At 42.7% G+C, this 23,108-nt stretch overlaps 1 protein-coding gene across 10 annotated transcripts in view; it reads right to left on the reverse strand.

Moving 5' to 3' along the window:
- Positions 1-23,108, reverse strand: part of PATJ (PATJ, crumbs cell polarity complex component) — a 160,577-nt gene that overhangs the window by 62,416 nt on the left and 75,053 nt on the right. For all 10 annotated transcript variants that reach the window (XM_026074452.1, XM_026074451.1, XM_026074458.1 and 7 more), the window contains one exon: positions 690-886. In XM_026074452.1, the coding sequence (XP_025930237.1) occupies positions 690-886 (197 nt within the window). The remainder of the gene's footprint in view (positions 1-689; positions 887-23,108) is intronic.

Raw genomic sequence — 23,108 nt, forward strand, 5'->3', positions numbered from 1 at the left:
TTGTGATGTGGGGAACCACAGCAGGTACTGAGCAAAGTGCCATTCTGCAACAGCCAAATATCAGATGAAGTGCAAGAAAACTGTGTTTTCAGGTTGAAGATGAAGCAAGGAGATGGGGGAAAAAGTGAAGACAAAATACTTGCTGATGCTCTCTCGCCTTGTGGGTGAAATTGTGCCAAACACGACTAAAGAAAATAATGGGGTAGTATTTTAAGTTACAACAGATCAAAACAGATTATAGCAAGAAATTTTATTTCATTTTCAGGTTAGGGGATATCCCTCTCATCTATAAAAACACATATGGGAACATTGAGGGGGTTCTGTTTTTTTTAACGTAAGGTGTGAATTTCCCTTTGAAACTACATATGCACTATGAGGACAGATTTAATATTCCCTTCCTGCCTTTCAGCAGTCCCTCCCTAAGCGTAGCTGGTGAACATGCTGAGAGCACAGACTTCACTGACAAGACATTAGTTTTCCACAGGCCAATGATTTTTGTTTCACTGGAAACACATTTACCTGCCAAAGGCCATGTTCTCAATTGGCATAAATCAGTGCAGTTCCTTGCTTCAGCCACATAATTCCATTTGCAGGCTTTACTTAAGGTTCAAATGATAGCTTCACCAGTGCCTCTGCTTCCCTCGCTCTCTCCATATGAACTTTATTTAGCAGTTAAAGAAAACACTTACCTCTAAAAGCTCATCGCCAATATGCATCCTCCCATCTCGTCCTGCAGGTCCGTCTGGATTGATACCAACTACAAAGATGCTCATGCGAGATCGGTCCTTGTTCCCAGCAAGGCTCAGTCCAAGTCCATTTTTGTCTTTCTCAAGCTCAATAATGTGCAACTCTCCCAGCAGATCTGCATATCTTTGCCTAATTTTTTCTTCAAAGATAAAGAAATATAAAGTAAGTTATATGCAGATGTTTACGAACACACACAAACACACTACAAGTGGATGTTTTCTCGGCATTTGCTCTCTGTTAACAGAGGTCTTTCCAGCACAGAACCTAAAATGCTATTTGCTGTGCCTGACCCATGCTTCGCCTCCACTCTCTTTCTAAATAGCTAAGGCCGCTGAGAGAAATGAGACTGCTCTTAGTTATGTATTTTTAGATTGGGCTGTGGGAGCTCAGGTTCAGTTCCTGCTGCAAACAGTCCACCCAGTTGTCATTGTATCATTCATCTCATTCACAGAACAAAATGCAAATACTATTCACTTTAAAACTGCATCATTTTAACTATTTATGCAACAGACCAGTTCTAAAACAAAACTTTTTTTTTTGAAAGAAGTGTAAATGGGAATTCCAGAGGCAACTCAGTCTTACCTAGCAAAAACTATCAATTTCAGGAAACTCATAAAGTTGGAGCTGCTTAATTAACCATTGTGGAAAACTGGAATGCTTCCCTTACACATGTACTGCAAACACATCTCACCATGACTCAGGAATATGCTTGCTGTGCTCTACTTAAACTTATTTGCTGCTGTGCAGAGGCTTACTCAAAGCAGATGTCCGTGACAATGCATATGAATGATTAAGTTTTTATATGCAGCCTCACTTGATATCAAGGTAGTTATTTGTCTCACATCTACATTTCAACCACTTCCGTGGTAGGATGCAACGTATTTCCAAAGTTATCTGGAGCATGTTGCATGTCGCTAGAACCGAGCATGCTGACAGCTGCATCTGAATGTCTTTTCGATGCTGGCATACAAACACCCATAACTTTTGATTACAGAGGTCAGTCACAGGAAAAGGTAGCTTTTTCTGTCCCACTGTCCTTTGCCAGCTTTATTCTGACTCAGACACGGTTTTTAAAGCCAGCTTCATAACACCAGCTGCAGCCAATGCTTCAGCTGGGCCACACACTAAAAAAGCAGATCAAGAAATTTTGCTGTGACTAGATACCAACCTGAGTACAAAGCCCAAGGTGAAAGAGACTGATGCATTATGCATTAATAAGAGAACGAAGAGATATTATATGTTCAGCCATACCCCTGAGTCAGCAGCAGTAGCTGGATCAATATTAGCTATTACCATTCCACCATGGGGCAGCATATTTTAACAGTATGATTCAACTGCTGTAGTGGATGTTTCCATGACAACAAGGAAGAGGGGAAGGTGAGAAAGAATCCACTAAAAGTGAATAAAAGAGCTGGAAGAAAAACGATCAAGTAGGGGTGTTTGCGACCCAGCCCATGGGCCACGTGCAGACTGCCAGGGGGATTTGGCCAAACTCGGATCCACCCCAGGCGCATCTCTTTCCTCAGCAAGTTGTGGGCTGAGCACGCTGCTCGGACCGCAGCAGCCCGCGTCCAGATGCCACCTTCCTCAGGACCTGCCGCGGGCCCCCTTTTCCGTAAGGCGCACCACAAGCCGTCGCCGGCTGTGGCAGCTCTGGTGGCCCCGCAGGGGCAGCGCGAGCAGCCTTGCCTCCAGCCCTGGGCGCTCCCAGGAACGCGCACACGAACAACCGCTCCCATCGTTGTATTTTCAGGCCTGTATTTTCCCGCCTCTCTCAAATCCCTGCTGGCCTGGGCATAAAAAGCTGGGGGATGCACAGTAAGGATCAAATGCAGTCCCTGGAAAGCCGAGCCGGGAAAGCCCTGCAGAGCTCTGCACAAAAGCAGACTACCGTAACAAATTAAAAACCTTGCCTATTACTATCAATTATGTGCCCAAACTCATATAATTGCATTAAATGGTAAACAATGTTTCTGCACAGTTCTTTAATATACATTTTGACCCCACTAGTTAGGAAATAATTAGGGGTGTCATTCACTACCTGAATTTGGAAAGCGTTATTTTTCAGCATGGTATGCAGGATACCCGTCTGCAGAAAAACAGTAAACAAGGAAAGGTCTTGAAAACAGCGTGTAGGAAAGCACAGCAGATGCAAGCACATACGCTGCCATGGATGCTTTATTCACACTGCCAAGGTTTAACTTCTTTTCCCATTGACCAAAGTCCTGACCTGAAGACCACTAAGAAACTTTCTGCCTGCTGTAATTAGCCAAAAACCTGAACTTGTTACAGCGCAGCAAGGAGCTGCACGGCGCTTCCTGCCCGGGCACGGTATCTTGGCCTCGGGATCATTAGGAACAGTCATCACCAGAAAAGTGGCTTCCTACTTCTGCAGATAGAGCAAAGGATCGGCGCTCCAGAGAGGCATAGCTGGCTGATCGTTGCTCTGCCGCAGCTCGTTTCATTGCTATGGACAACACATCTCATCTTCATTTGCTAGGAGCAAAGCACACATCTACAAGCATGTTTTTAGCAACTCAATGACATGCACAGAAAAGGGGCTGAGGAGCAAGGAGAGAACACACACTGAAACGCTGTACAGATGAAGAAGCATATCCTTAGGGACTGCTTCAAAGCTCATTTCTTGTTTGTCGGTAAAACTCTTTTAAATTCCCGAACACGAGCCTGATGCTAGTAGCTCTGTGACACCGTGCACACTGACAGATCGCTCCCTCCTCGAGCCGCACACGTGTACCTTTTGGGACCACCAGCACCATTAAGCCCGCCATAAGCTTTGCAGTGTTTCCTCCTGCTGGAGCAGCACAAAATGCTCCTCACTCGGGAAAAAAAATATTAGAAGTTTTAAAATAAACATATATTCCTTTTCCATGTTGGGCTGAAACTACAAGTATGAGCGTTAGTGCTCCAGAAACTAGCAATTAGGGCAATTGCCTGGGATGAGAGAGATCCACATTGAAGTTTCTGACCTGCCTGCGCTGGGCCAGGACCTGAAATCTGGGGAACCACTTCCCAGCTCAGCGCTCCAACCACAGTCTCGGTATCTCCGTGGGAACAATTCTTCCCGGTACGAAGAAAAATGTCACGGGGCAAAAAACAGAGACCAACTCTAAGGGTAATAACTTTTTTTTAATCCTCTTGTCTTGACTTATTTTATTTGTTAAAAAGGCAAAAAGCCTTTTTTTTGGGGGGGTGTCTTTTTGTTTGGGGGGGGGGGAAAAAATCTGTACTCACAACAGGAAAAACTCCTGCACAGATGAGCCCTTTGTGAAATTAGGGTATCCATTTAGGAAGCAATGCTTTTAAACAGCTGAGGCGATGGAGTGGCGAACCAGCGGGAGGCTACGAAGGAAACCGCGCAGGCGCTGAGCGCCCCTCCGAGCACGGCAAGAGGACACCGGCATCACGTACTGCTGGGGAAGCTGCACGTGTGTGCGTGCGTGTTGGTGCACATACAGCTGAGCAGAGATACCCTGCTTTAGACACCAGCCTCCCTTAGCGGGGCATGCTGCTTCTTCCTTGAACAGCAGAAGGTTCCGGCTCCTGCAAACGCCACCTCCTCCGATTAAGCTCTCTTCCAAGGGCCGTCCTCGCTAGCGAGCCATTGCAATGTGAATAACAACACACCATTCCCAGCGGGGCCGTCATGTAACTCATCCCATCTGCATACAAATATGCTTTGGGCACCCAGCTGACTTCCTATAACGTTCTAACCGTAGTCTCAGTTTGCCTCTTAATAAGAATCTCATAAGATTATTTCAAACAAGTATTTACTGCTTAAACAAATGTGCATCTAAGGCATCTTCTCTGTAATGCCTTTTTCAGCTGTTTTCTCTCCCCTCCAGCTGGTATCACTTTGCAGCCCTCTGCCTAGCATCGGGGAGCCAGTTAGCATCTGCTTTTGGAGCGAATGCCATTATCTGCCTTCATTAGCCGATACTTTACACAAGGTAATTGTAATTCTGTTGTTACTGCATTACACAGGGGACGTGGAGTTCCTCGTCTGGGCACTGCATGGAGTTGTTTCCACATTCAGTGACAATATGCTTATCAAAACTTCAGCAAACATATCTTACCAATGATACGTAGCGAGATAATGCTGAATCCACAGTTTCTTTCAAAAATACCGTACAGACACAATGTGAACTAGAAACACTAGTACAGTCTAGTGATCACTCTTGCAAGAAGTTATATTATTATATTTCCCAGTTATATTAGCAGACAATTACCCTGGAAATGGAAGACAACTGCTTTCAAACGACATACCGTTATGCTGCTGCATATGTTGCCCCATTCCTTTTATATTAAACAGAGAGATAAAAGAAATAAATGGGAAAGATATGGCCAGGACATTTGAGTTTCTGTGACCTAGTCTTGCAACAAATACACAATTCATCTGCATTGAAAAACAGACACCACTTCTCAGGAAGGCAAGAGGCTCTTTAAATTACAAAGATATGTAAGAGTCTTGCAAAAAGCTGAGCAACCTGCTTCCCAGGGCTGCTGAGATCTCCAGTTAAATGAGCTGAAAGGGAAGAAGGGTTTCTTTTTGAACATGGTGTCTCCGCACGACGCAAATTAGAGTCCATCTAGAAAGGTAAAAAGAGGAAAGAAAAAGCTCTGAATGACGCAGCAACATGATTGGTTTTAGTATCAAGTCATGAATATTAAAACTGTCGATGCAAAATATGGAAAAAAGAAAGGGGGGAGGGAAACGCACCACAAAAAGAAACGACAGATGATATTTGTATACAAAAGGTGATAGATACTGAGGTTTTTACATCCCTCTTGCATTACCTCAGATAACTATTAGCAACATATGCTGCCTTTTGGAGACTTTGCAATGGTCCCGTTTATCAGCCTGTGTTCATTTTAATGGGTTTTAGCTACCATTTTTATCACATAGTACATAAAATGGTCACAGTCTTAGTCTTTGCTGAGATTACTCTGTTCAGAGAGCAGTGCTGCAGCAGCACATCCACTGTTTCTCATTTAGTAATGATAGATATCAGAATGCAGCCAGCATCCACTACCCAGAGCAAACCTTGCATATCAGACAACTAATTCCCTTCTTGGTTTCCCTATAAACATTAAAAAAAAGTCCCTTGAAAGCTAACCCTAGAGCTGTGAGGGCAGCACTTCTAATTTACTGATTACAATTTACAAGAACCTAAATAAGCATAGTTAAGGGACCATAATTGAACAAGTGGGGTTTAGAATTTTCCCACTACTACTAATATAATAAGCTTATTGTTTTAATCTTCCCACTAGCCTCTATTCAGCTCCAAGGAGGCAGACAGTTCTTCAAACCTTATCTCAAAAGTGATGCAGTCATCTGTTTTCATATGCTTTAAACTGAACAATAGAGAAAAGGTAATTTCTGTAATGCTTTCTTAAATCTCATAAAATCATACTTATTCTTCTCTCAGCGATCAGGATGCAAGAGAAAAATAGAGCAGGCTTTCTTTCAAAACTGGCAAATCCAAGGGAAGAGCCAGAGACTGTGTCATGACCAGTCCCCTCCTTTGGGTGGCGAGAGGCGAGGATGGCAGCTGCTGGGGCCAGTACCTTGTAGATACTGGTATCTCCAAACAGGCGGGTAGGCAGCATCCCTGGGCTGGGACGGGGCACCCATCTGATCCAGAGCTCAGCAACTCCTAAAATCCCCCTTCGAAAGCCACACCATCCCCTTGTCATGGCTCTGCTTCGTGTACACCATTTGGAAGTCATTCAGTAAGACTAACTGATGACTTTCAGAGCAAAATAAAACCCAGCATTTCTGCTGTGCTCTGGCGTACACTTCAAGCAATCCTCATGTCCCAAGCGCAAGTCTGTCAAACGCAAGGCAGAAAGAGCGAGCTCCTAGGACATGTGGCTGTACCTCTCCCCTTCCTCCCCAAAGTCCTGTGAGCCAAAATATTATAACATTACTTTAAAAAAATGTAAGTGAGAGCGTGCACAAGGCAGCCATGCACTATCGATATAAAATGCTACCAGTCTCTCGTAGGAGCTGTGCCACGGAGGCACAGACATCTCAGAAAGGACAGCTAAAGCGTGGGCTTTCACACTCTCACAAATACCCAAGCACAAGCTTGAGCCCAAGCTCAAGCCAAAAATGAGTGTGCATTAAACTCTTAGGAGACAATATTCTTACCCTAACTTGAAGGCTGCCTCTTTTCTTCTTTTTTTGTGTGAAGAATTCACAGTATTATTTGGGGTCTCTGCATTTTGTCTCTTCTAACTGCTTCCTTCAGCTCAGACTCCCGTTCTGCTTTGCACCTCTCAGGCCGTGCAAATGCTTGGAACGGCTTCTCGGCTCCCACAAGAAAACTGTCCTCCCGTGCTTTCCTTAAATCCCACTTTGCCCTCACATCGCTCTTCCTACAGCCAAAGGCAAAAATTCTACCAGTATTTTCTTGTCTAACTAATCAAGGAATAAGGGTATAATGAGAATCTCCGCAATCCATTTCAAGTACCATTTCATTTTTTTCCTATGAGCAGATGACATTTAAAAACGGTTATCACCTAATGTTGTTGCTTCCTACAATCAAGGAATCATCCCACTCAAAGAGAACAGCAGAGAGAACGGTGGCATTTAGTCCCTGCTGAAAAACAGCCTAGTTGCAGCCCATAACATCAGGGAGCATCTTCAATGCTTGCACCAYCTCATGTCAACGTTTTGAACAAACAGAGATTTTTCCATCTATTTTTCTGCTTATTTCAGGCCCAAAACTTCATTCCAGAAGTTGCAATTTCTGTATACAACATTTAAGTTTTCTGAGCAGGCAGGAAGGGATACTATGTTTTTCTTCTTTTTTAATTAGATGATAAGGACATGATGAGCCTATTCATACTGGTGTTTATCCAAGAACTTTAAAAATTTTAAAGAAGGTTTAGTGAAAAACTGGTAAGCAGAAAATCCTGATGCTAATAATTACCGATTATAGGAGAATCTCCCCTCCTCTTCTCACAACTCTCCCACTTATTTGCCTTTCAAACTACATATTAGCCCCTACCAGGGCAGTCGGAGCTACTCAGAAGTGACCTCCTCAGGGTACTGTGATCTAGCAATCAGTGACCGGCATGGAGCATTTGCTGCCGAGCTCAGAGAGCCTCCATACCAGCCGGCAATCCTGCGGTCTTGCACACTTTGGTGCAGAAGACTGGCAAAAGCTTCGGAATGTTTCTTGCCTAGAGACTGATAAACCAGATGTTTTATCTAGATAGCAAAGACACAAAACAGACCAGTTATTTGAGCATCAGACTGTCTCTAGGTGATTAAATACAGTCAAAAAGCAAAAAACCACCCATTTTTCTTGTGATAAAATCCTCTCTGAGAATACAAATAGTTATGCTTCAAATATATCACACTGTGATTGATGTTTGGGCCCACAAAAGGCAGAGGCATTTTGAACTAATTACGTCCTTAAAACATGGGCTAGCCTCAAAAGGAAGCCGATGCAGGCCTCATTTTTCAGCTGTCGAAAAGGTAACTGAACAAATCCTGTAGAAAAATACCAAAGAGTAAAATATTGCATTATATTATACTGTACCATACAGTGTAGGTCATTTAAGGCTAAAATACATGAGAGCTTCTCCTGGCATGGCATTTACAGTCCGGTGATACGCTGCGGTCTCCAGCGATTCGCAGATGGCTTGGCAGCCGGGGCACCGCGTGGCCTGCAGATAAGAGGCAGCTATCGCCGCCCGCCAGGCTGGCCTGCGCAGCGTCCCCCGAGAGCACGGCAGCCCCGCGCCTGCTCCGCTGCACACCTAACAGCTCTCCGAGAAGCTGGGAAACGGTAACAGCCTAAGAACATTAGAAAATACTGATTTCCATCTGCAAAGTCTCGAGCAAATTTGAAACAGCTCTAAGCACACATTGCTTATCCTTCTGGCCTGCTGCAATGTGGCTATGACAGGGGAACGACATGCCAACCGCGTTATCGGAGCAATCTGCAAGGATGCATGGCGCACACACACAAAATCAGATTTCCAGATGCTGTGACAGACAGTATTTCAACAACCCATTCCACAGTAGAGTTCTCCTTGGAAGATCTTGTAATTAGGACAGAAATTCCTTATTCTAAGCTATTCTTTCCAATAGGAGCAGGTTTTCTGCCTTGCTGCTGTTCACATTGCTTTGCTAGGATCTCTAATCCATTCTCTACATTTGTATTTGAAAGCTGCTCATTCGTTTGATGGAAGAGTGAATGTGTCTAAGACTGAACTAAGGGTATTTGGAGAGCTCTAATCCACTGCTTTTCTGCTTAGTCTCAGCATTAACAAATGAATATTGTGAACATTTAAATTCTTCCTCCCTTGACAGTAATACAGTGTAACTTGACCTGACAATGTTTCATCTTTAAATAACGATGTTACCACAAAGCAACTTGCACAAGTCATTATCTTGGAATCTCTCTGCACTGAGTCTAATTAAAGTGAATGGCATTACAGTACGGTCAAAAACTGCAAGGTTGTTATCTAAAGAAGGCTTTTCTGGGCTTGAGCCCCAGCTTTCCCAGCTTTTACAATAAGTAATTGTAAAAGAAAGCACAGAGAACACCTCTCGCAAGCCAAGATGATGAGACATTTTTTGCCTACTGACTCATTCTGATTTAAAAACCTGCAATGAGAGCCTGAACCTCCTTCATTTAGAGAGGAACCGGATGAGAAAACTGGGCGACTTTGGGGCTTGAAGACTTTTTGACCAGCAAACAGGATCCATACCAACCAGCCCAAAGATCTCAAGAAAAATCTTAAATGACTGCCCTTAAAGGAAGGTCTCCAGAGGAACTGCCACTATTGGTGAAATGCAGACATAAAAGCTTCCAGAAGGGCAGTTGCCATAACATGCCAAGGTACCATTCAAACTCACTGAACTGGCTGAAAACTAATCCTACAAGAGAAGGATCAGTACTCTGTTGTGGAAGGGCAGGTGGAAAGGAGGAAGGGATGCTGTGCAGGTAGGGGTAAGTGTGGCGGGCAGGAGACGAGAGGAGGAGTGCCCAAGCCAAACTCTGATTGCTTGCTTTGTCCCCGGAGCAGAGCCTTGCAGCCCAGCAAACTTAGATAACAGTAGAGTGAATTGACAAGGACTAAATTACATTTTTACATTTAAAAAATATGGTAGAGTAGTTTAAATTTGTTTGTACAGCAATTTTGAAACATGCTGTGGCAGTGATTAGAAAAGATTAAAGCCAGATGAGTCATCTAATATTATAAAACCCAGGGAGATTATTATTCATAGTAGATAATGAATTGAACCAAAGGATCTATGGTGATCAGAAACATATTCAAATGGTCTAAATTCCACTTTGTCAAAAGGTTTCCTTTTGTCCGTCTTTAGGCCTTCACAAACACCTAATCAACAAAACCCACTACACAGTGACCTAGCGGAGGGTCTACCATCAGCCCGCAGGCCAACGTACACTTGCGTAATTTTAAAACAACTCTCAAGTTCACACTCCTACTTTTTATTCACAGACTGGAAAAGGAAAATATCCTTTTTCAGCTTCTAACAAGTTGTTCAAGTTTGATAAACTCTTTTCATTCCCACTGAATTAGTTAAATAAGCTGCAGAAAGAATAGGTCTTTGTTTCAAGCAGCTGTAGACTAAGTCAGAAGCTGGCTTCTTACTACAATAGACTCTTGGTCCAGCCCTTTAGCCACAGACTTCTCTCAATTCTCTGGATGCACACATACATTTCCTGAATATTTTTTTCATTTAAATTATGTTGACAGATTAGAGTAAGCTCACATCTTTATGTAGGTTGCTATTTAAAGCTTACAGGAAAGTTTTCCCCGGTGCTGCTGAGAGGTTTATCAGGTCCTTGAAGACCACTCTTGCACTGCATTTTGTTATTCTACACATCCATCTCTCACTATGCGCTTCTGGGTATACAGCCAGCATCGTTAGCAAAATATTAGGAAAGAAGAATGGGCACAAGCCACCCTCTACCTCCCCATACCCTGCAGTGGCCTTACAGAGCCAAGCAATTGCAAAAGAGTAAGCCTGGGCTGGCTCTGGCTCCCCTTTTTTTTCCAACTATCAAATTGCACTTGAGTCACAACTCCAAGCTTTTTACCACATCCAGGAATGCTTGCAGGGTTTTTTGGTGTTGTTGTGGTTTTTTTTAGTTAAGTATAAACTGAGTTTCTCAACATCACGACTTTCTTTTGATTGCTGAGGTCAAATGAAAAATGAAAAATGACTGCAACAACAGACAATACTGGAGACTACCTATTTTTCTGCTTTAGAACAAAACAGTTATATAGGAATAACTTCACTTTAAAGCCTCTTCTGTTAGCAAAAAGGAAACACTAGTAGTTATTCTACCATAAGTTTCCATATCTTCAGCTGTGATGACGCAACTTGAAAGACAGAGACCTATTCCCACGTCTCTGAACGTGGTTTCTAATATAAAACTCGTCTCTCCTGTGATTAAAAGAGCACTGCTGGCCATGTCCAGTAACATCCACCCCCAGGATGCCTTCCTCCAGCCAACCACCGAGCTGCCAGCCTCGGCCGCCAGCTGCGCAGGCGCATCGCTGCTCGCCCACGGCTGACCGAGGCCCACGGCCCCTTCCCGCTTCAGGGGCGGGTAACCGGCAGCCCCATCCCCSTGCTTGGTTCCCTTTTCAGTCCGGTTCGGCTGGTGTGTAGAGAATATCTGCACAGCCTGGGTACTTCCTCACCCTGAGAAATAACAGAATATTAAAGGACAAAGATAAGGTAACGACTTCTAATACAGTTGAACAAGTATAACCAAACTTCCCCGTTGAAAACAAACCTTTTGATTAATGCTGTTATTCCAAAAGAGAGAGAGAGACACCAGCCAAGTAATGAATTGACTCAAATGTCTCCTCTTAAAATGAGAAAGCAAGGGTCTATTGCCTGAAACAATTTTAAGTTGTCATATGCAATATAAACTGAAAATAAATATGTACACTGCGCTAATAAGAACAAAGTGATTTTCCTACCACTGAAAGAATCAATCATCTAATAATTAGGATTGATTTCTGATAGCACACCTGGGATGAACAATAACGCTTACATCTACATAGCCAACTTCCATTTTCCTTTTCCATCAGGTGAAATGGGGGGAACTGGACAGACAAATAGATAACAGTTTCCTCACACACAAAACCCCACCATTTATGATCCCTGTGAAATCATAAAAGTCATATACTCTCCCGAAATAAGCCATACATCTTATTTAATCAGTTGACTTCACAAACTATCCAAAAAGCTAATCATGTTTATGCTGCACTTACGACATGATAAAACTTTATAGATTTGATTAAATGAGACAATACTCTGTATCAGAAATTTTATTCTGAATTTTTTTACTCTCTCCAAAGAACAGAGTCTGTCAAACCTATTTTCTCTTCTTTGGAGACTAAAATAAAGTGAAAGGTTAGGGTCAGATACCTTTGCTCACACAACATTTCACATTAGTAGCGCTGAGCTTACCTGCAGAAGAAAAATATAATCCCAAACAAGTGAACAGAGTATTTTAACATGTTTTTAAATATCAAAATATGTTATTAGGTAACTAATAGCTTCTCTCTCTTAATGTATTTAATAAAGATATTAATGCATTAAGCTTTGGGCATTTTTTAAATGAACACAATTATAATCAGGAAATTGATGATGTATTTGAATGAAGACCTGCAGCATGTCAAGTTTTCTCCCTTTCTCTTCTGGCAGAAGAAATCCATCTCCAAGGATTTATCCAAGGAGGAAGAGCTAAATGGATAAATTTCAACATATTAAACAGACTTACTTTTTCTACTCTGCCTCGAGGAGCAATTGACCTTACAGAAAGTTGAAAAACAAATGCTCTAGGGAAAAATAAGAGTGGGGCTTGATAGTTTTTACTGTAATTCTTTTTGGGTTGATATTCAACTGATTTTAATTTTTAAACACTGTGCTTCATTATAATGACATTAACAGATACTTTCCTTTGTGCAAATTTAGCCCTCAAATGCAATGATTCAGAGGCCTCCAAGACTTGGTCCTCAGGAATAAACACTGTCTTTTGTTTAAGCTGGAACTCTATGGATCCTGACTTCTTTTTATTTTTATTTTTTAATTTTAATCACTTTTTTTTATTTTTAAATGGCCATCTGACTCCTGGGAACTGTGGCACAGAGCTCCACAAAGCTCTTTATGCTGTGTGCATCTCACTGCATATGACTTATCAAATCACCCCCTGGACCAAGCTAGAGCAGAAGCCAGGTCTTTAAATACTTAACATAAATTAATCTAAATTTTAACATGGTGAATCATTTTATTCTGCTTTCCTTTAGGAACAAAGCATATGCAATCATACCCTGCATGGCCAGGCCCCTGCCCAAAATTTTGAACCTGCTGGCCAATCTGAAGTAAATCTGATGGTGGACTAGAGGTCTCAAAGGTGCTACAAAAGGTTCATGAAAACGGGCAGCTGTGCGGAGGCGAGAAACCCAATAAATACCCTGACTGAGGGAAAGCTTCAGCATGAGAAAAGGCCTTATTACAGCAGCAGAGAATTCACATTAGAGAAAGCCTTTAGAAATGCTCCGGCCACAGGAAGAGCTTCAGTCAGAGGTCACACCTTCTCTGACACCCAAGTCAGTCAAAGGGCGACAGAGATCCGTAGGAGTCGAGCTCCGTCAGCTGCAGGGCTCCTTGCCGGACTCCTCGCAGCCCTGCAGGCGATTCCCGCGCGGGGCAGCGCGGAGAAGGGAGCCCGGCGGCTGTCTGCCTCCCCCTGCCCTCCCTCCAAACGTCTCCCCGCAGAGCGAGGAAATCAGCTGGGCAATGAATCGGAGAGGGAACCGTCTGCCAGCACGCGGCTATGGGGGAAGAGGAGGAAGGCACGGAGCACACGTACCACCCGGCTGCCGTGAGGATCCACCAAGGGCCGCCGAAGGTTTTGCCCGCTGGTCAGCGCCGACGCCAAGAGCCGTCCACCGCCCTGGCAGCAGCAGGTCCTGCTCGCTCCCACCCTCCTGGCAGGCTCTCCCTCGACACGTGTCCCTGTGCCAAGCCCTATCCATTTACCATGCCACAATCCGTCTTCGCGCGCACGCAAAAGGATGACCGCACCGCTCTGTGCCCGAAAGGCTTCGCTGAACTCCCCATTCCTCACAAAACCATCTTCGGCTGCCTTCTTGGCCCTCACTCATACGCTGGCCGTGCTCAGTCTTGCATACTGCTCTATTTATCCCCTCGTCAGTCAGGCTCTGGTCTCATCTCATTTACTCCCCTTCCACTCTGCTCTCAGCCCTTCAGGGATACCTCACTGCTGAACTGTCTATTTAAATACATTAATGATACACACACAACAACATAATACTGCGTTAACCCTAAAATAACTTTTCTGTCATATCCCTAAAGGAATACCAAGTCACAAAATGAAGATTATCCGTGCAGCCAAACCTCATATGCTTTAAAATCAATTCTATTGCCAAACATCTAGAAGAAATGTAGTTTTTGGTTCAGAACACAATTTGCATTCATATTTATAATTCAGTGCAGAAAGAGCTTTCCAGATTTGTTGGTCCACATCATCGGTGAACCCAGCCCAGGAAGCAGGAGGGCCACAGCACCTCGGGAATCTCTTCACCCCTCACAGCATCCAGAAGATCTGCTGAGGCTCCGAGGCCCCCAAGGACTGTGCTACAAAGCAGTCACGGCTCTGAAAGAGCAGATGGTTTCAGGACAGTTACATGGTGAAGAAGGATGGGATATACTTCACCGTGGTTTTAAGGTACACCAAATGCTGCCGCTTGCTGTTTACTCCCAGAGCAGCTGGAGGGATTGAGGCTTAATACCATAGTATCTTTAAAGAATCATTTGGATGGTATAATCCCTCTCTCCCCTCACAAGCCTAGCGTAAAGAGGCATAACAACTCCACACGCACGTGCACACACAAATGAATGCCCTGTGCCTGGATACTCCAAGCATTTTCCTCCAAATTACTCCTAGCTCAGGTATGCAGTTCAATTCTAAGTAACAGCTTGTTACAGATAGGAGAACTTAGGTTTAATATCTCAGAATATTCCCAGAAGTATCACACCATGGAAATTACAATTTCACACCTCGCTTTATAGAGGACCTGGCAAAATATAATATGCAAGTGTAACTTTTTTAGGTCTAAAAAAATGCTGCTTAAGCTTACCTGATAACTCAGTGCCATAAAACACTTCAGAGTGTTTATATACAGGATTTTCAACGTACTTGATTTTCAGATAAGGGATACAAAACCCTCCAAAACTGCCTGAAGTATTTTTTAAAAAGTAAGTTGTTAAAACTACTTGGTATCCACAGAACAATCACAAAATGGTATGATGAAGTCAAGGTTTACCACTCCTGGCTTTGGACAAGACACGCAGCCCACCTGCAGCAACGCACTCAGCACCTGGCAGGCATTCCCAGTTAGTTTGCTCAGGTACTGCTCTCGGCAGCAGCTGCTGGCTCTGCACACACGGGCAGAGGTGCGAACAGCATGGGTCCTACCCTACTTTTAAGCCTCAGCCTTCCCCCAGACCGCATGTCTGAACTGTCCCCTTACCTGTCCTGTTGCACATTCAATCTCAAAAAYCCCTATAGCTCCACCTTGCTTTCCCTTCTCCCAGACCACCCCAGCAYAGGGCACACAGCATTGCCCCTGCTCCCGAATCCTGCATTTCGGCTGCGGATGCTGATGTTGGCTGGTTCCCACGCATCAACCGTGTGCGGGGCAGAGGGGAGAGTCGGGAGGCTGCRCGTGGCACCAGGGTACCACCCGTCAGCGGGAACTGCTGGGGCGACTGCCTGTTGGAAACGCTCTCCYATTCCCCGAGGTAAAGTACAGGCACACACAACCATGGACTCCTCGGGCGGAGGCACCTACCTGGGCTGCAGGACGGCAGCGAGCGCCGGATTAATGGCTGGCTCCGCAGAGAGGCTCCTCGCTCACCTCCTGCGAGCGCATCGAGGCCCGCGCAGACGGCAGCTACTGCTCCCGGCTCTAGCCGCGCAGGCACCTCTTTGGAGAGGGACACTCGCTGTAGCTGGGGGTCCTCAGCTCTGGAGGGCTCTGCTCCTCAGACCTCAACTCTGTCTCTGCCCGCAACACGTGCGCGCACACACACACGCGCGCGCTTTCTACATTCACAGCAACAGCAATTGCTGCTTCCTTGTACCATACCCAAAAGCTCAATGCATTAACATTTCCTCTAATAACTTTTTGGGAGGCAGGGACAGGGAAGCAGAGAGACGAGCTGTGGTCTCTAAGCACTGATGAAGCAAACTGACATGCCTATCATCACACTAATTATACAAGACTCATCATCACTGCTGGGTAGGGTAGAGTAGTACCTGCCCTTTAGCCAGTTGCCACAATACCTCTTCTAATTTCAATATGGCAAAAGTATTTTGAATCTGCTGATAAAATAGAAATGTTCATCTTCTGCACGTATCAAAGTCTCTCTTATACACACACACACAYATATACATATATACACACACACACATATATGTTTCAATACGCATGCGGCCACTACAAAGACATAAAGCAGATCTTTAACAGTCAGTCATGGTGTATGATAGCTAACAAACCTACAGAAAAACATTCTGGATTTTTCTTTAAATGACAGCTATTCTAATAAAGAACAATTGTATAACTGAACAGAGCAGAAGGTAAATTGATKACTAGCCCCTGAACGACCATGTTGAATAATGGAGAAACTACTTTTAAGACTGAGTGGCAAAAAATAACTTTGACTTTCTCAAACAGTTAAAGAAGTTATTCTGGACAGCTKTCTCAATTACTGTAATACTACAGAAAATGAAAGTAACATCTGTAAAGAATAAAATTATTGTCATTCAACATTTTTACTTTCCCTTCTGTTAGAGGACTACTTGTACTTCATATTTGGAGGAATTATTGTTTAAACCCAAACGGACCATTTTGGAACAGAGCTATTATGCAAATATCTATTCTGTATTCTTACCAAAAGCAATGCTGTGCTAGTCTGGACAAGACTTGATGCACAACGGAGTTTCTTTTTATTTTTTGTGCAGTGGAGCAACATCATAAATGATGCAAAGATGGTAATGGCGAAAGATACTATCTTCTTACCTAAAAACGAGACACTCAAAAATATAAACACATAACAACCTTCTATGGGCTAATGTTCATCTTGCAATTATTTCTTTAAATATTTGCATCCTTTCTACATATTTTTAGTTGCAAGTCATTGCAGTGATATTAAGTGTTCTTCAGTGAAAGTAATATAAAGATCTACTTGTACTACCTCTCTCAGCAAGTTTGTGCAGTGATAGCTGCATATGCAGGTTTATAACACAGACATCATCTTCTGCCTACATAAGCTATATGAAATTCCTTATCTGTAATGCCTGAGGTAAGATCCAAGACCCTAAACAACAGAAGCTAACTGCACCATGCCTTAGAGAATTTAATAACCTTAAAACACCAAATGAGTATATTTCATGCCTAGCATTTTAATGCTATTCTCTGGATACCTGGCTTGTGTTGGAAGAAAAGATCATACCTAACAACAAATGCAATCTGAGGCAATATTTAAAGATTAGATTATCCTTCACTGCAAATAGCTCATTTTGTTTACTATCACATTGCTTTATTCTTGTTTTGCATCCTTTTACCACAAAAATGCTGAATATTCAGTTTAGATTCCCCAGCAGCTTTTTATTTGAGTCTAAAAACATTTACCTAACACATTCTTAACAAGCAAAGTGAAGAAAATTCAGCCATCTGTCTCTACATTACAATAACAGTTATGGAAGAGTAGATTATTCTATAGAGCACGAAATTTAGTGCTAGGAATTGTTATATTTTAAGCACTGGCGCGCTCACGTCAGTTTTGTGTATCAGAATGTTGAACAACAACATACAACAGCCACAATGATTTATAAGGAAGCACAAGACGAAATATTTTAAAGCTATCAAATGCAGTATTCTAATCAGGGTATACGTCCAYGCTCCAAACTGAGAAAAATGACCTGTGCTCCTGTTTTCTTATCTCTAGCACTTCACTAGTTCTAAATTATCACTAAAAATGCTGCGAAGGACTCGCTGGAAACACACACAGCAGAGCGAGAGGCGCGTCCTTACCTGGGAAGCCCCCTTGCACCATCGCTGTGCCAGGCTGCCCCTCAGGACATCTGCATTCCCGACGAGCCCTCAGCGCTGCGCGCAGCTCCAGTCCTCATCGCACACAGGCTCGGCGCTCCGCTCGCTTCTGACGACCTTGGGCCTATTTGGCTGGGATTTTTCTCTCCTTAAGGGCAAGCTGCCTGTCTGTCTCTATTACGAGATGCCATCAATTACATTAATTTCAGGCTACCCACGGGCTGGCGGTCGCGGCGGCCGGCAGGCGAGCGCTGCCTGCACAGGCGCGCCGGGCGCAGCGCATCCCTGCTTCCCCCCGGGTGACCCGCCGACGCTCGGCGCCTGCCGGGGTTGCGCTGCCCCGACTCCGCTCGCGCTCCGACGACGGCTCCGTCCCCAAACACGGCTCACCTCCACCACTCACGTACTTCACTGCTGGTTGCAGCTAACACCCCGGTTAATCCCCGTGGCAAAGCAGGAGTTAATAGCCATTTCTTATCTAGGCATCGCTTCCACGCAGGCTGCAGGGGTTATCCAGGAATTGCTCTTAGCTCAAACGCCTTCACTGAACGTGCTGTTCTGCAACACTGCAAACCTTGCAGTTTCCYAACACCGGTAGGCATTCCTGGATTATTTGCACATGCCAGAAAACAAAACCAGCCTGCCATCATAAGGACGATTCAAACTTCAGCATAACTTGTGTTTTGCTGTGACTCTCAACGAGCAGCATTAGTTTTATTGCAATGAGTGCCGAACTGAAATACTGAGGAGATTCAAACCCCCTTATTTAGTAATTAAAAAACAAAGATAACAGCCCTCTCTAAATTTATAAGTGTACTCAGTAATTTTGGGAAGTCCTTACTAATTCTCTATTCCAAATGCTGCATTTAAAACAACCCAAAATATTCTGTTATTTTGTTAATACCATTAATTTGTTCATTTTTAAAGTTCATTGTCCTTTCTTTAGAATGTATATCACAGCACACACATAGCCATCTGTTCAGTGCATTATGTACAAGCACACAGTAAAAAAAAATCCAAGTCCCAGCTGCAATTTTACTATTAAAAATTCATCAAGAATGTAATTTCCTTTTGCAGTACTTCATCAGATGAGAACTGTACATGTGATTTGCAAACAGAGTGTAAAAAAAAAAAAATAAATAAATAAAATCAACTCAGTAATAAAACCCCAAACAAATCCCAAACTACAATGACACCAACATCRTAGTTTATCCTCACATGGTACAACAGCTTGCAAGGCTGCCCAGCACGTACAGCCCTTCTGGGTCTTTTATTAGGACTGGTTACAAAACCTACATATTTTAGCTAATTATGACTCAGAATAAGAATGGGAAAAGAAGATTAGCAGTGTAGAGTCATATTAAATAGAGATTAACCTAGAGCTAAAAAAATGAAAGTCACTGCTCTATTTGGCTAATCCTGGCTTTTGCATGACCTTTGAAAACGCACCAAACTAAATACACATGTTGTGATTTTAATTTTGTTAAATATAAGTATGGCGATGATTATTTTTTCAACATTTTATGTTCATAAAGCTTGAAGCTTTTTCCTGGCCACATCTTACTCTTTGAACATCTTCGCTATTTGCTGTTGATTGCAGTGACATCTATTGGAGAGGCAGCGTTTGGCTGCAYGAGCTGCCTCACCTGAATTCAAATTTTGAATTTTTTTCCTCTGTTTTAGGACAGCTTTGCATAACATGACAAACTCTAAGCAGTCAGATTCTCAGGAGTTATGTTGATTTACCAACGTTTTTGTTTTTATTTAGTTAAGTTCCTTTTCAATAAYTCTGGCATTTTTCCAAAGTGACAGTGATAGTTTTGTCATCTTAGCTCACAGCGGCACTTAAGGCTTCCTGAGGTCGTGTCTTGACACCTAAAGAACATCAAATATACCCGACCATATTTTGCAGGGTCTCAACCAAGTTCTCTTTTGTTTTTTTGGTTTTGTTTTGAAACAAAAGTCAACCCCATCTCACGTGCGTATGGCCAAGCACTTTCCAACTCAATCCCGCCTACAGTGTGGGTCTGTCTGAACCAAGTTACACACACCCGCACCCCTTCCACCCAAACTCTAGGTAAGCTGAAACATTAGAGAGATTTAAAAATCTCTTGTTTTGGTAGGAGAAACCACCACTCCTCAAATTCATCGATCTCTACATTGTCTAGAGACAAAACAAAAGGGAGGGAGCAGTATTATCCCCTTATAAGATATAGCTAAATATCCCTGCAGATGGGAAGTCCGAGCACAGCAGCATCTACTCCATTACCTTAGCCACCTTTCACTAATTTTTATTATTATCTATTTTTACTCTTTTAAACTTATTTGAGACCAAGCAGATCAATCTCGGTCTCCTAGCTAGACAAGAGATTTCAGTAAAAAACCTAACATCCATTAAAATTATGGGTTCCAAGCTTTTTCAATAGTTGTCTTCTTAATTTTCTTATAATGCTTTTTAAGGTCTTTCCTATCTAACTTATCATTGTCCTCAACTCAATTACAAAAGTACATCTAAATTGCACCGTTACTAATGCGCCACAGAAAACCTTATAAAACATTTCATTGCAGACTATTCTGCCCATCCATTTCCTCTGCTTCTCTGTGCTCCTAACTCCTTACTAGAGCAATAAGCCACAACGGGGTGAGCATTAGCCTATYAGCAGATTCTTAGTGCACACCTACAGCCATCCGCCACTGAAGAAAAACACGCCGGTACCTATTGATGCGGTCTGTAGCACAGCCGCTTGCAGGGACAAATAGCTCCTTGTATACCCTCCCCTTTATTTATTTGTTCTGATTAAAGAAAAATAACCCTATTATAAAACCTCATGTTTAGAAGGTCTGGGAAAGCTAAATAATGTCTACATGGACAAAATGACCTCCACCAAAATAACCTCCACCATGGAGAGACAGCTCCCACTATAGGGGGACAGACCCAAACCCACAATTCTAGTATTTTCAGGTCTTTAAGATGAAGGATTTTGAAGGATCCTTTTGCAGTAGACTGAAGAATCACTAAGTTGATAAGACAGACAATGAGTTAAACAACTAAGTAAGGAAACAAATCCTGCCTTTCTCTACGAATCYTGTAAGCCTAGCCTTTCTTCTTCAGCTACACTTGTAAAATTACCATTCTTCTCCACATGCTACAGTTTTACAAGACTATTTTAAAAAGTAAACTGAAAGTCTTAAAGCAGCATAGTCAGAGTAAAGAGTAAACAAGAAGCAGATTACCCAGAGTCAGAGTTGAATACTGATGAAGATTTTGACAGGACCACTAGAAGAAGAAATAACACAACAAGAGGAAATTCTATTTTCAGCTTGCCCCCAAAGTCTAGCAAAAAAGCCACCTAAGAACTTTGAATGCAGAAAGTAACCTCGGAGGCAGTGATCACAAATGTTCAAATTAAATTGAAATATAAAGAGAAGAAGCTCTGAAGTTAAGGGCCTTATGTTCAAGAAGACATATTTGAAAAAAATCCTAAAATTTCTTAGTAAAGTCAGACTTGACGAATTAAAGCACCGGAACGTGGAGGCTGCCTGGAGTTTCTCTAAACCAAGAACTATTTAGTAGTTCTATCTCCAGCAAGGATTCACCCTCTTTGGGTGAATAACCACCTCTGAAAAGAAAAGGCAGAAYATCTACAAGAACTGACTGTTTGTTAGAACAGGCCAGCACTGCAAGCTACAGTTTCAGCAGTGGAAAAACATAGGAAAAGAAAAGGGAGCATTGCCAAAAGGTAAGTGGATTTAGATCCCACCAGGGAAATTACCAAAAGGTTATTCAGCCCTTAAAAGGGAGAACAGACAAAACAGAGAGAGACTGCCATGCAGTACGGAGGGATTAGAAAGGAAATAAAAATTTTCCTCATATGGGAGAAAGACTAATGGAACACTTTGCTTTGCTTTCAATATGGGGAACTATGAAGAACATGGAGACAGAAGTAGGATGAGAGTAAGGGACTCATGGAAGGAATGATAAGCAAGGATTTGAAAAAACTCAGGTCAAGTGGAACAAGTAAATTATTTCTGGAATATGAGACAAATCAATGAGCAGGTTCATGAAACTGCAGCTGTATTAATAAGAAGGCTAAAGAAATCCATCAGGAGCACAACCAGAGGACACCAAGCAGAGGACACAGAATTAACAGCTCGCTCACCTCAAAATGCCCCTAAAGCCTTCCACGCTATGGGTGCACAGACAGGAGGTAAATGAAACAATGGAGAGACTATGACATAGATTTACCCCGGTTCACTTTTTTTTTTTTTGGATCTCTGATCTTTTAAATAAGGAAGACACAATAAATCTAACCTATCTATCTACCTGCTGTTCAGTGAAGCTTATAAAATTATTAAGTTTATAAAAATAACACTATACTGGAATTCATGGAGAAGACTCTTTTCCAAGTGATTACAGAAAAGATACTTTGTAAAAGTCCCTTTCAGAGCTACTGAGCTGCTTAGTATCATTTTAAGTACAGCTAGATTGTTTCTAACATGGTTTTTACTTCAAGGGTTGAGGTACAAACTTAGCTTAAGGTTCCTAAGTCCGTTTTTTAAAGAAACTGAGTGAAGCAGGGGACGAATAAAGCGGAAAAGGCACATCTTGGTTTTGGAAGATTCATGGAAGTGATGGTTAGGGCAAACATTCAACTTCAGTCAGTAGAAAGAGTAGAGAGAAAGGGATTCATCCAAACAGATCTGCTTGCTGCTGCCAAATCTGGTAGGACTGATTAATTTAATATCAGAAGTAGYTTTACCTTCTCAGCTATCAGTCTCAGCTGGCAATACCATTAGGAACTGCAAAACAGCTAAAACATGACCAAGCGCATTAATAAGAAATTATAGCTGTGCAAAATGTTAACCTAGGTCTAGCAAGCACTTGGACTGAGGCACATCCTAATCAGAAAACTCAAGAATCAAGCTACCTATCAATATATCCTTTAACTGGGAATTACAACCTTTGTAACTAATAACAGCCTGAAAGCAGTTTGCTACAACTGGTGGTTTACAAACAGAGCTGGTTTAAAAGTAAAATACATTCATTCTAAAATGCACAGTTTGGAGTCAAATGCTACGCCTCCAAGAAGATACCAAAAACCTCAAGTGACTACGGTGCAGTCTCCAAGCAGACGAGATGACAAATTCTGTAAGGGGAAGGTCTGGAAAAATCTCCAGTTGGTTCAAGAATTAGT

Source organism: Apteryx rowi, unplaced genomic scaffold (genome assembly GCF_003343035.1).
Source record: "Apteryx rowi isolate R43461 unplaced genomic scaffold, aptRow1 scaffold_39, whole genome shotgun sequence".
Classification (NCBI taxonomy): Eukaryota; Metazoa; Chordata; class Aves; order Apterygiformes; family Apterygidae; genus Apteryx; species Apteryx rowi.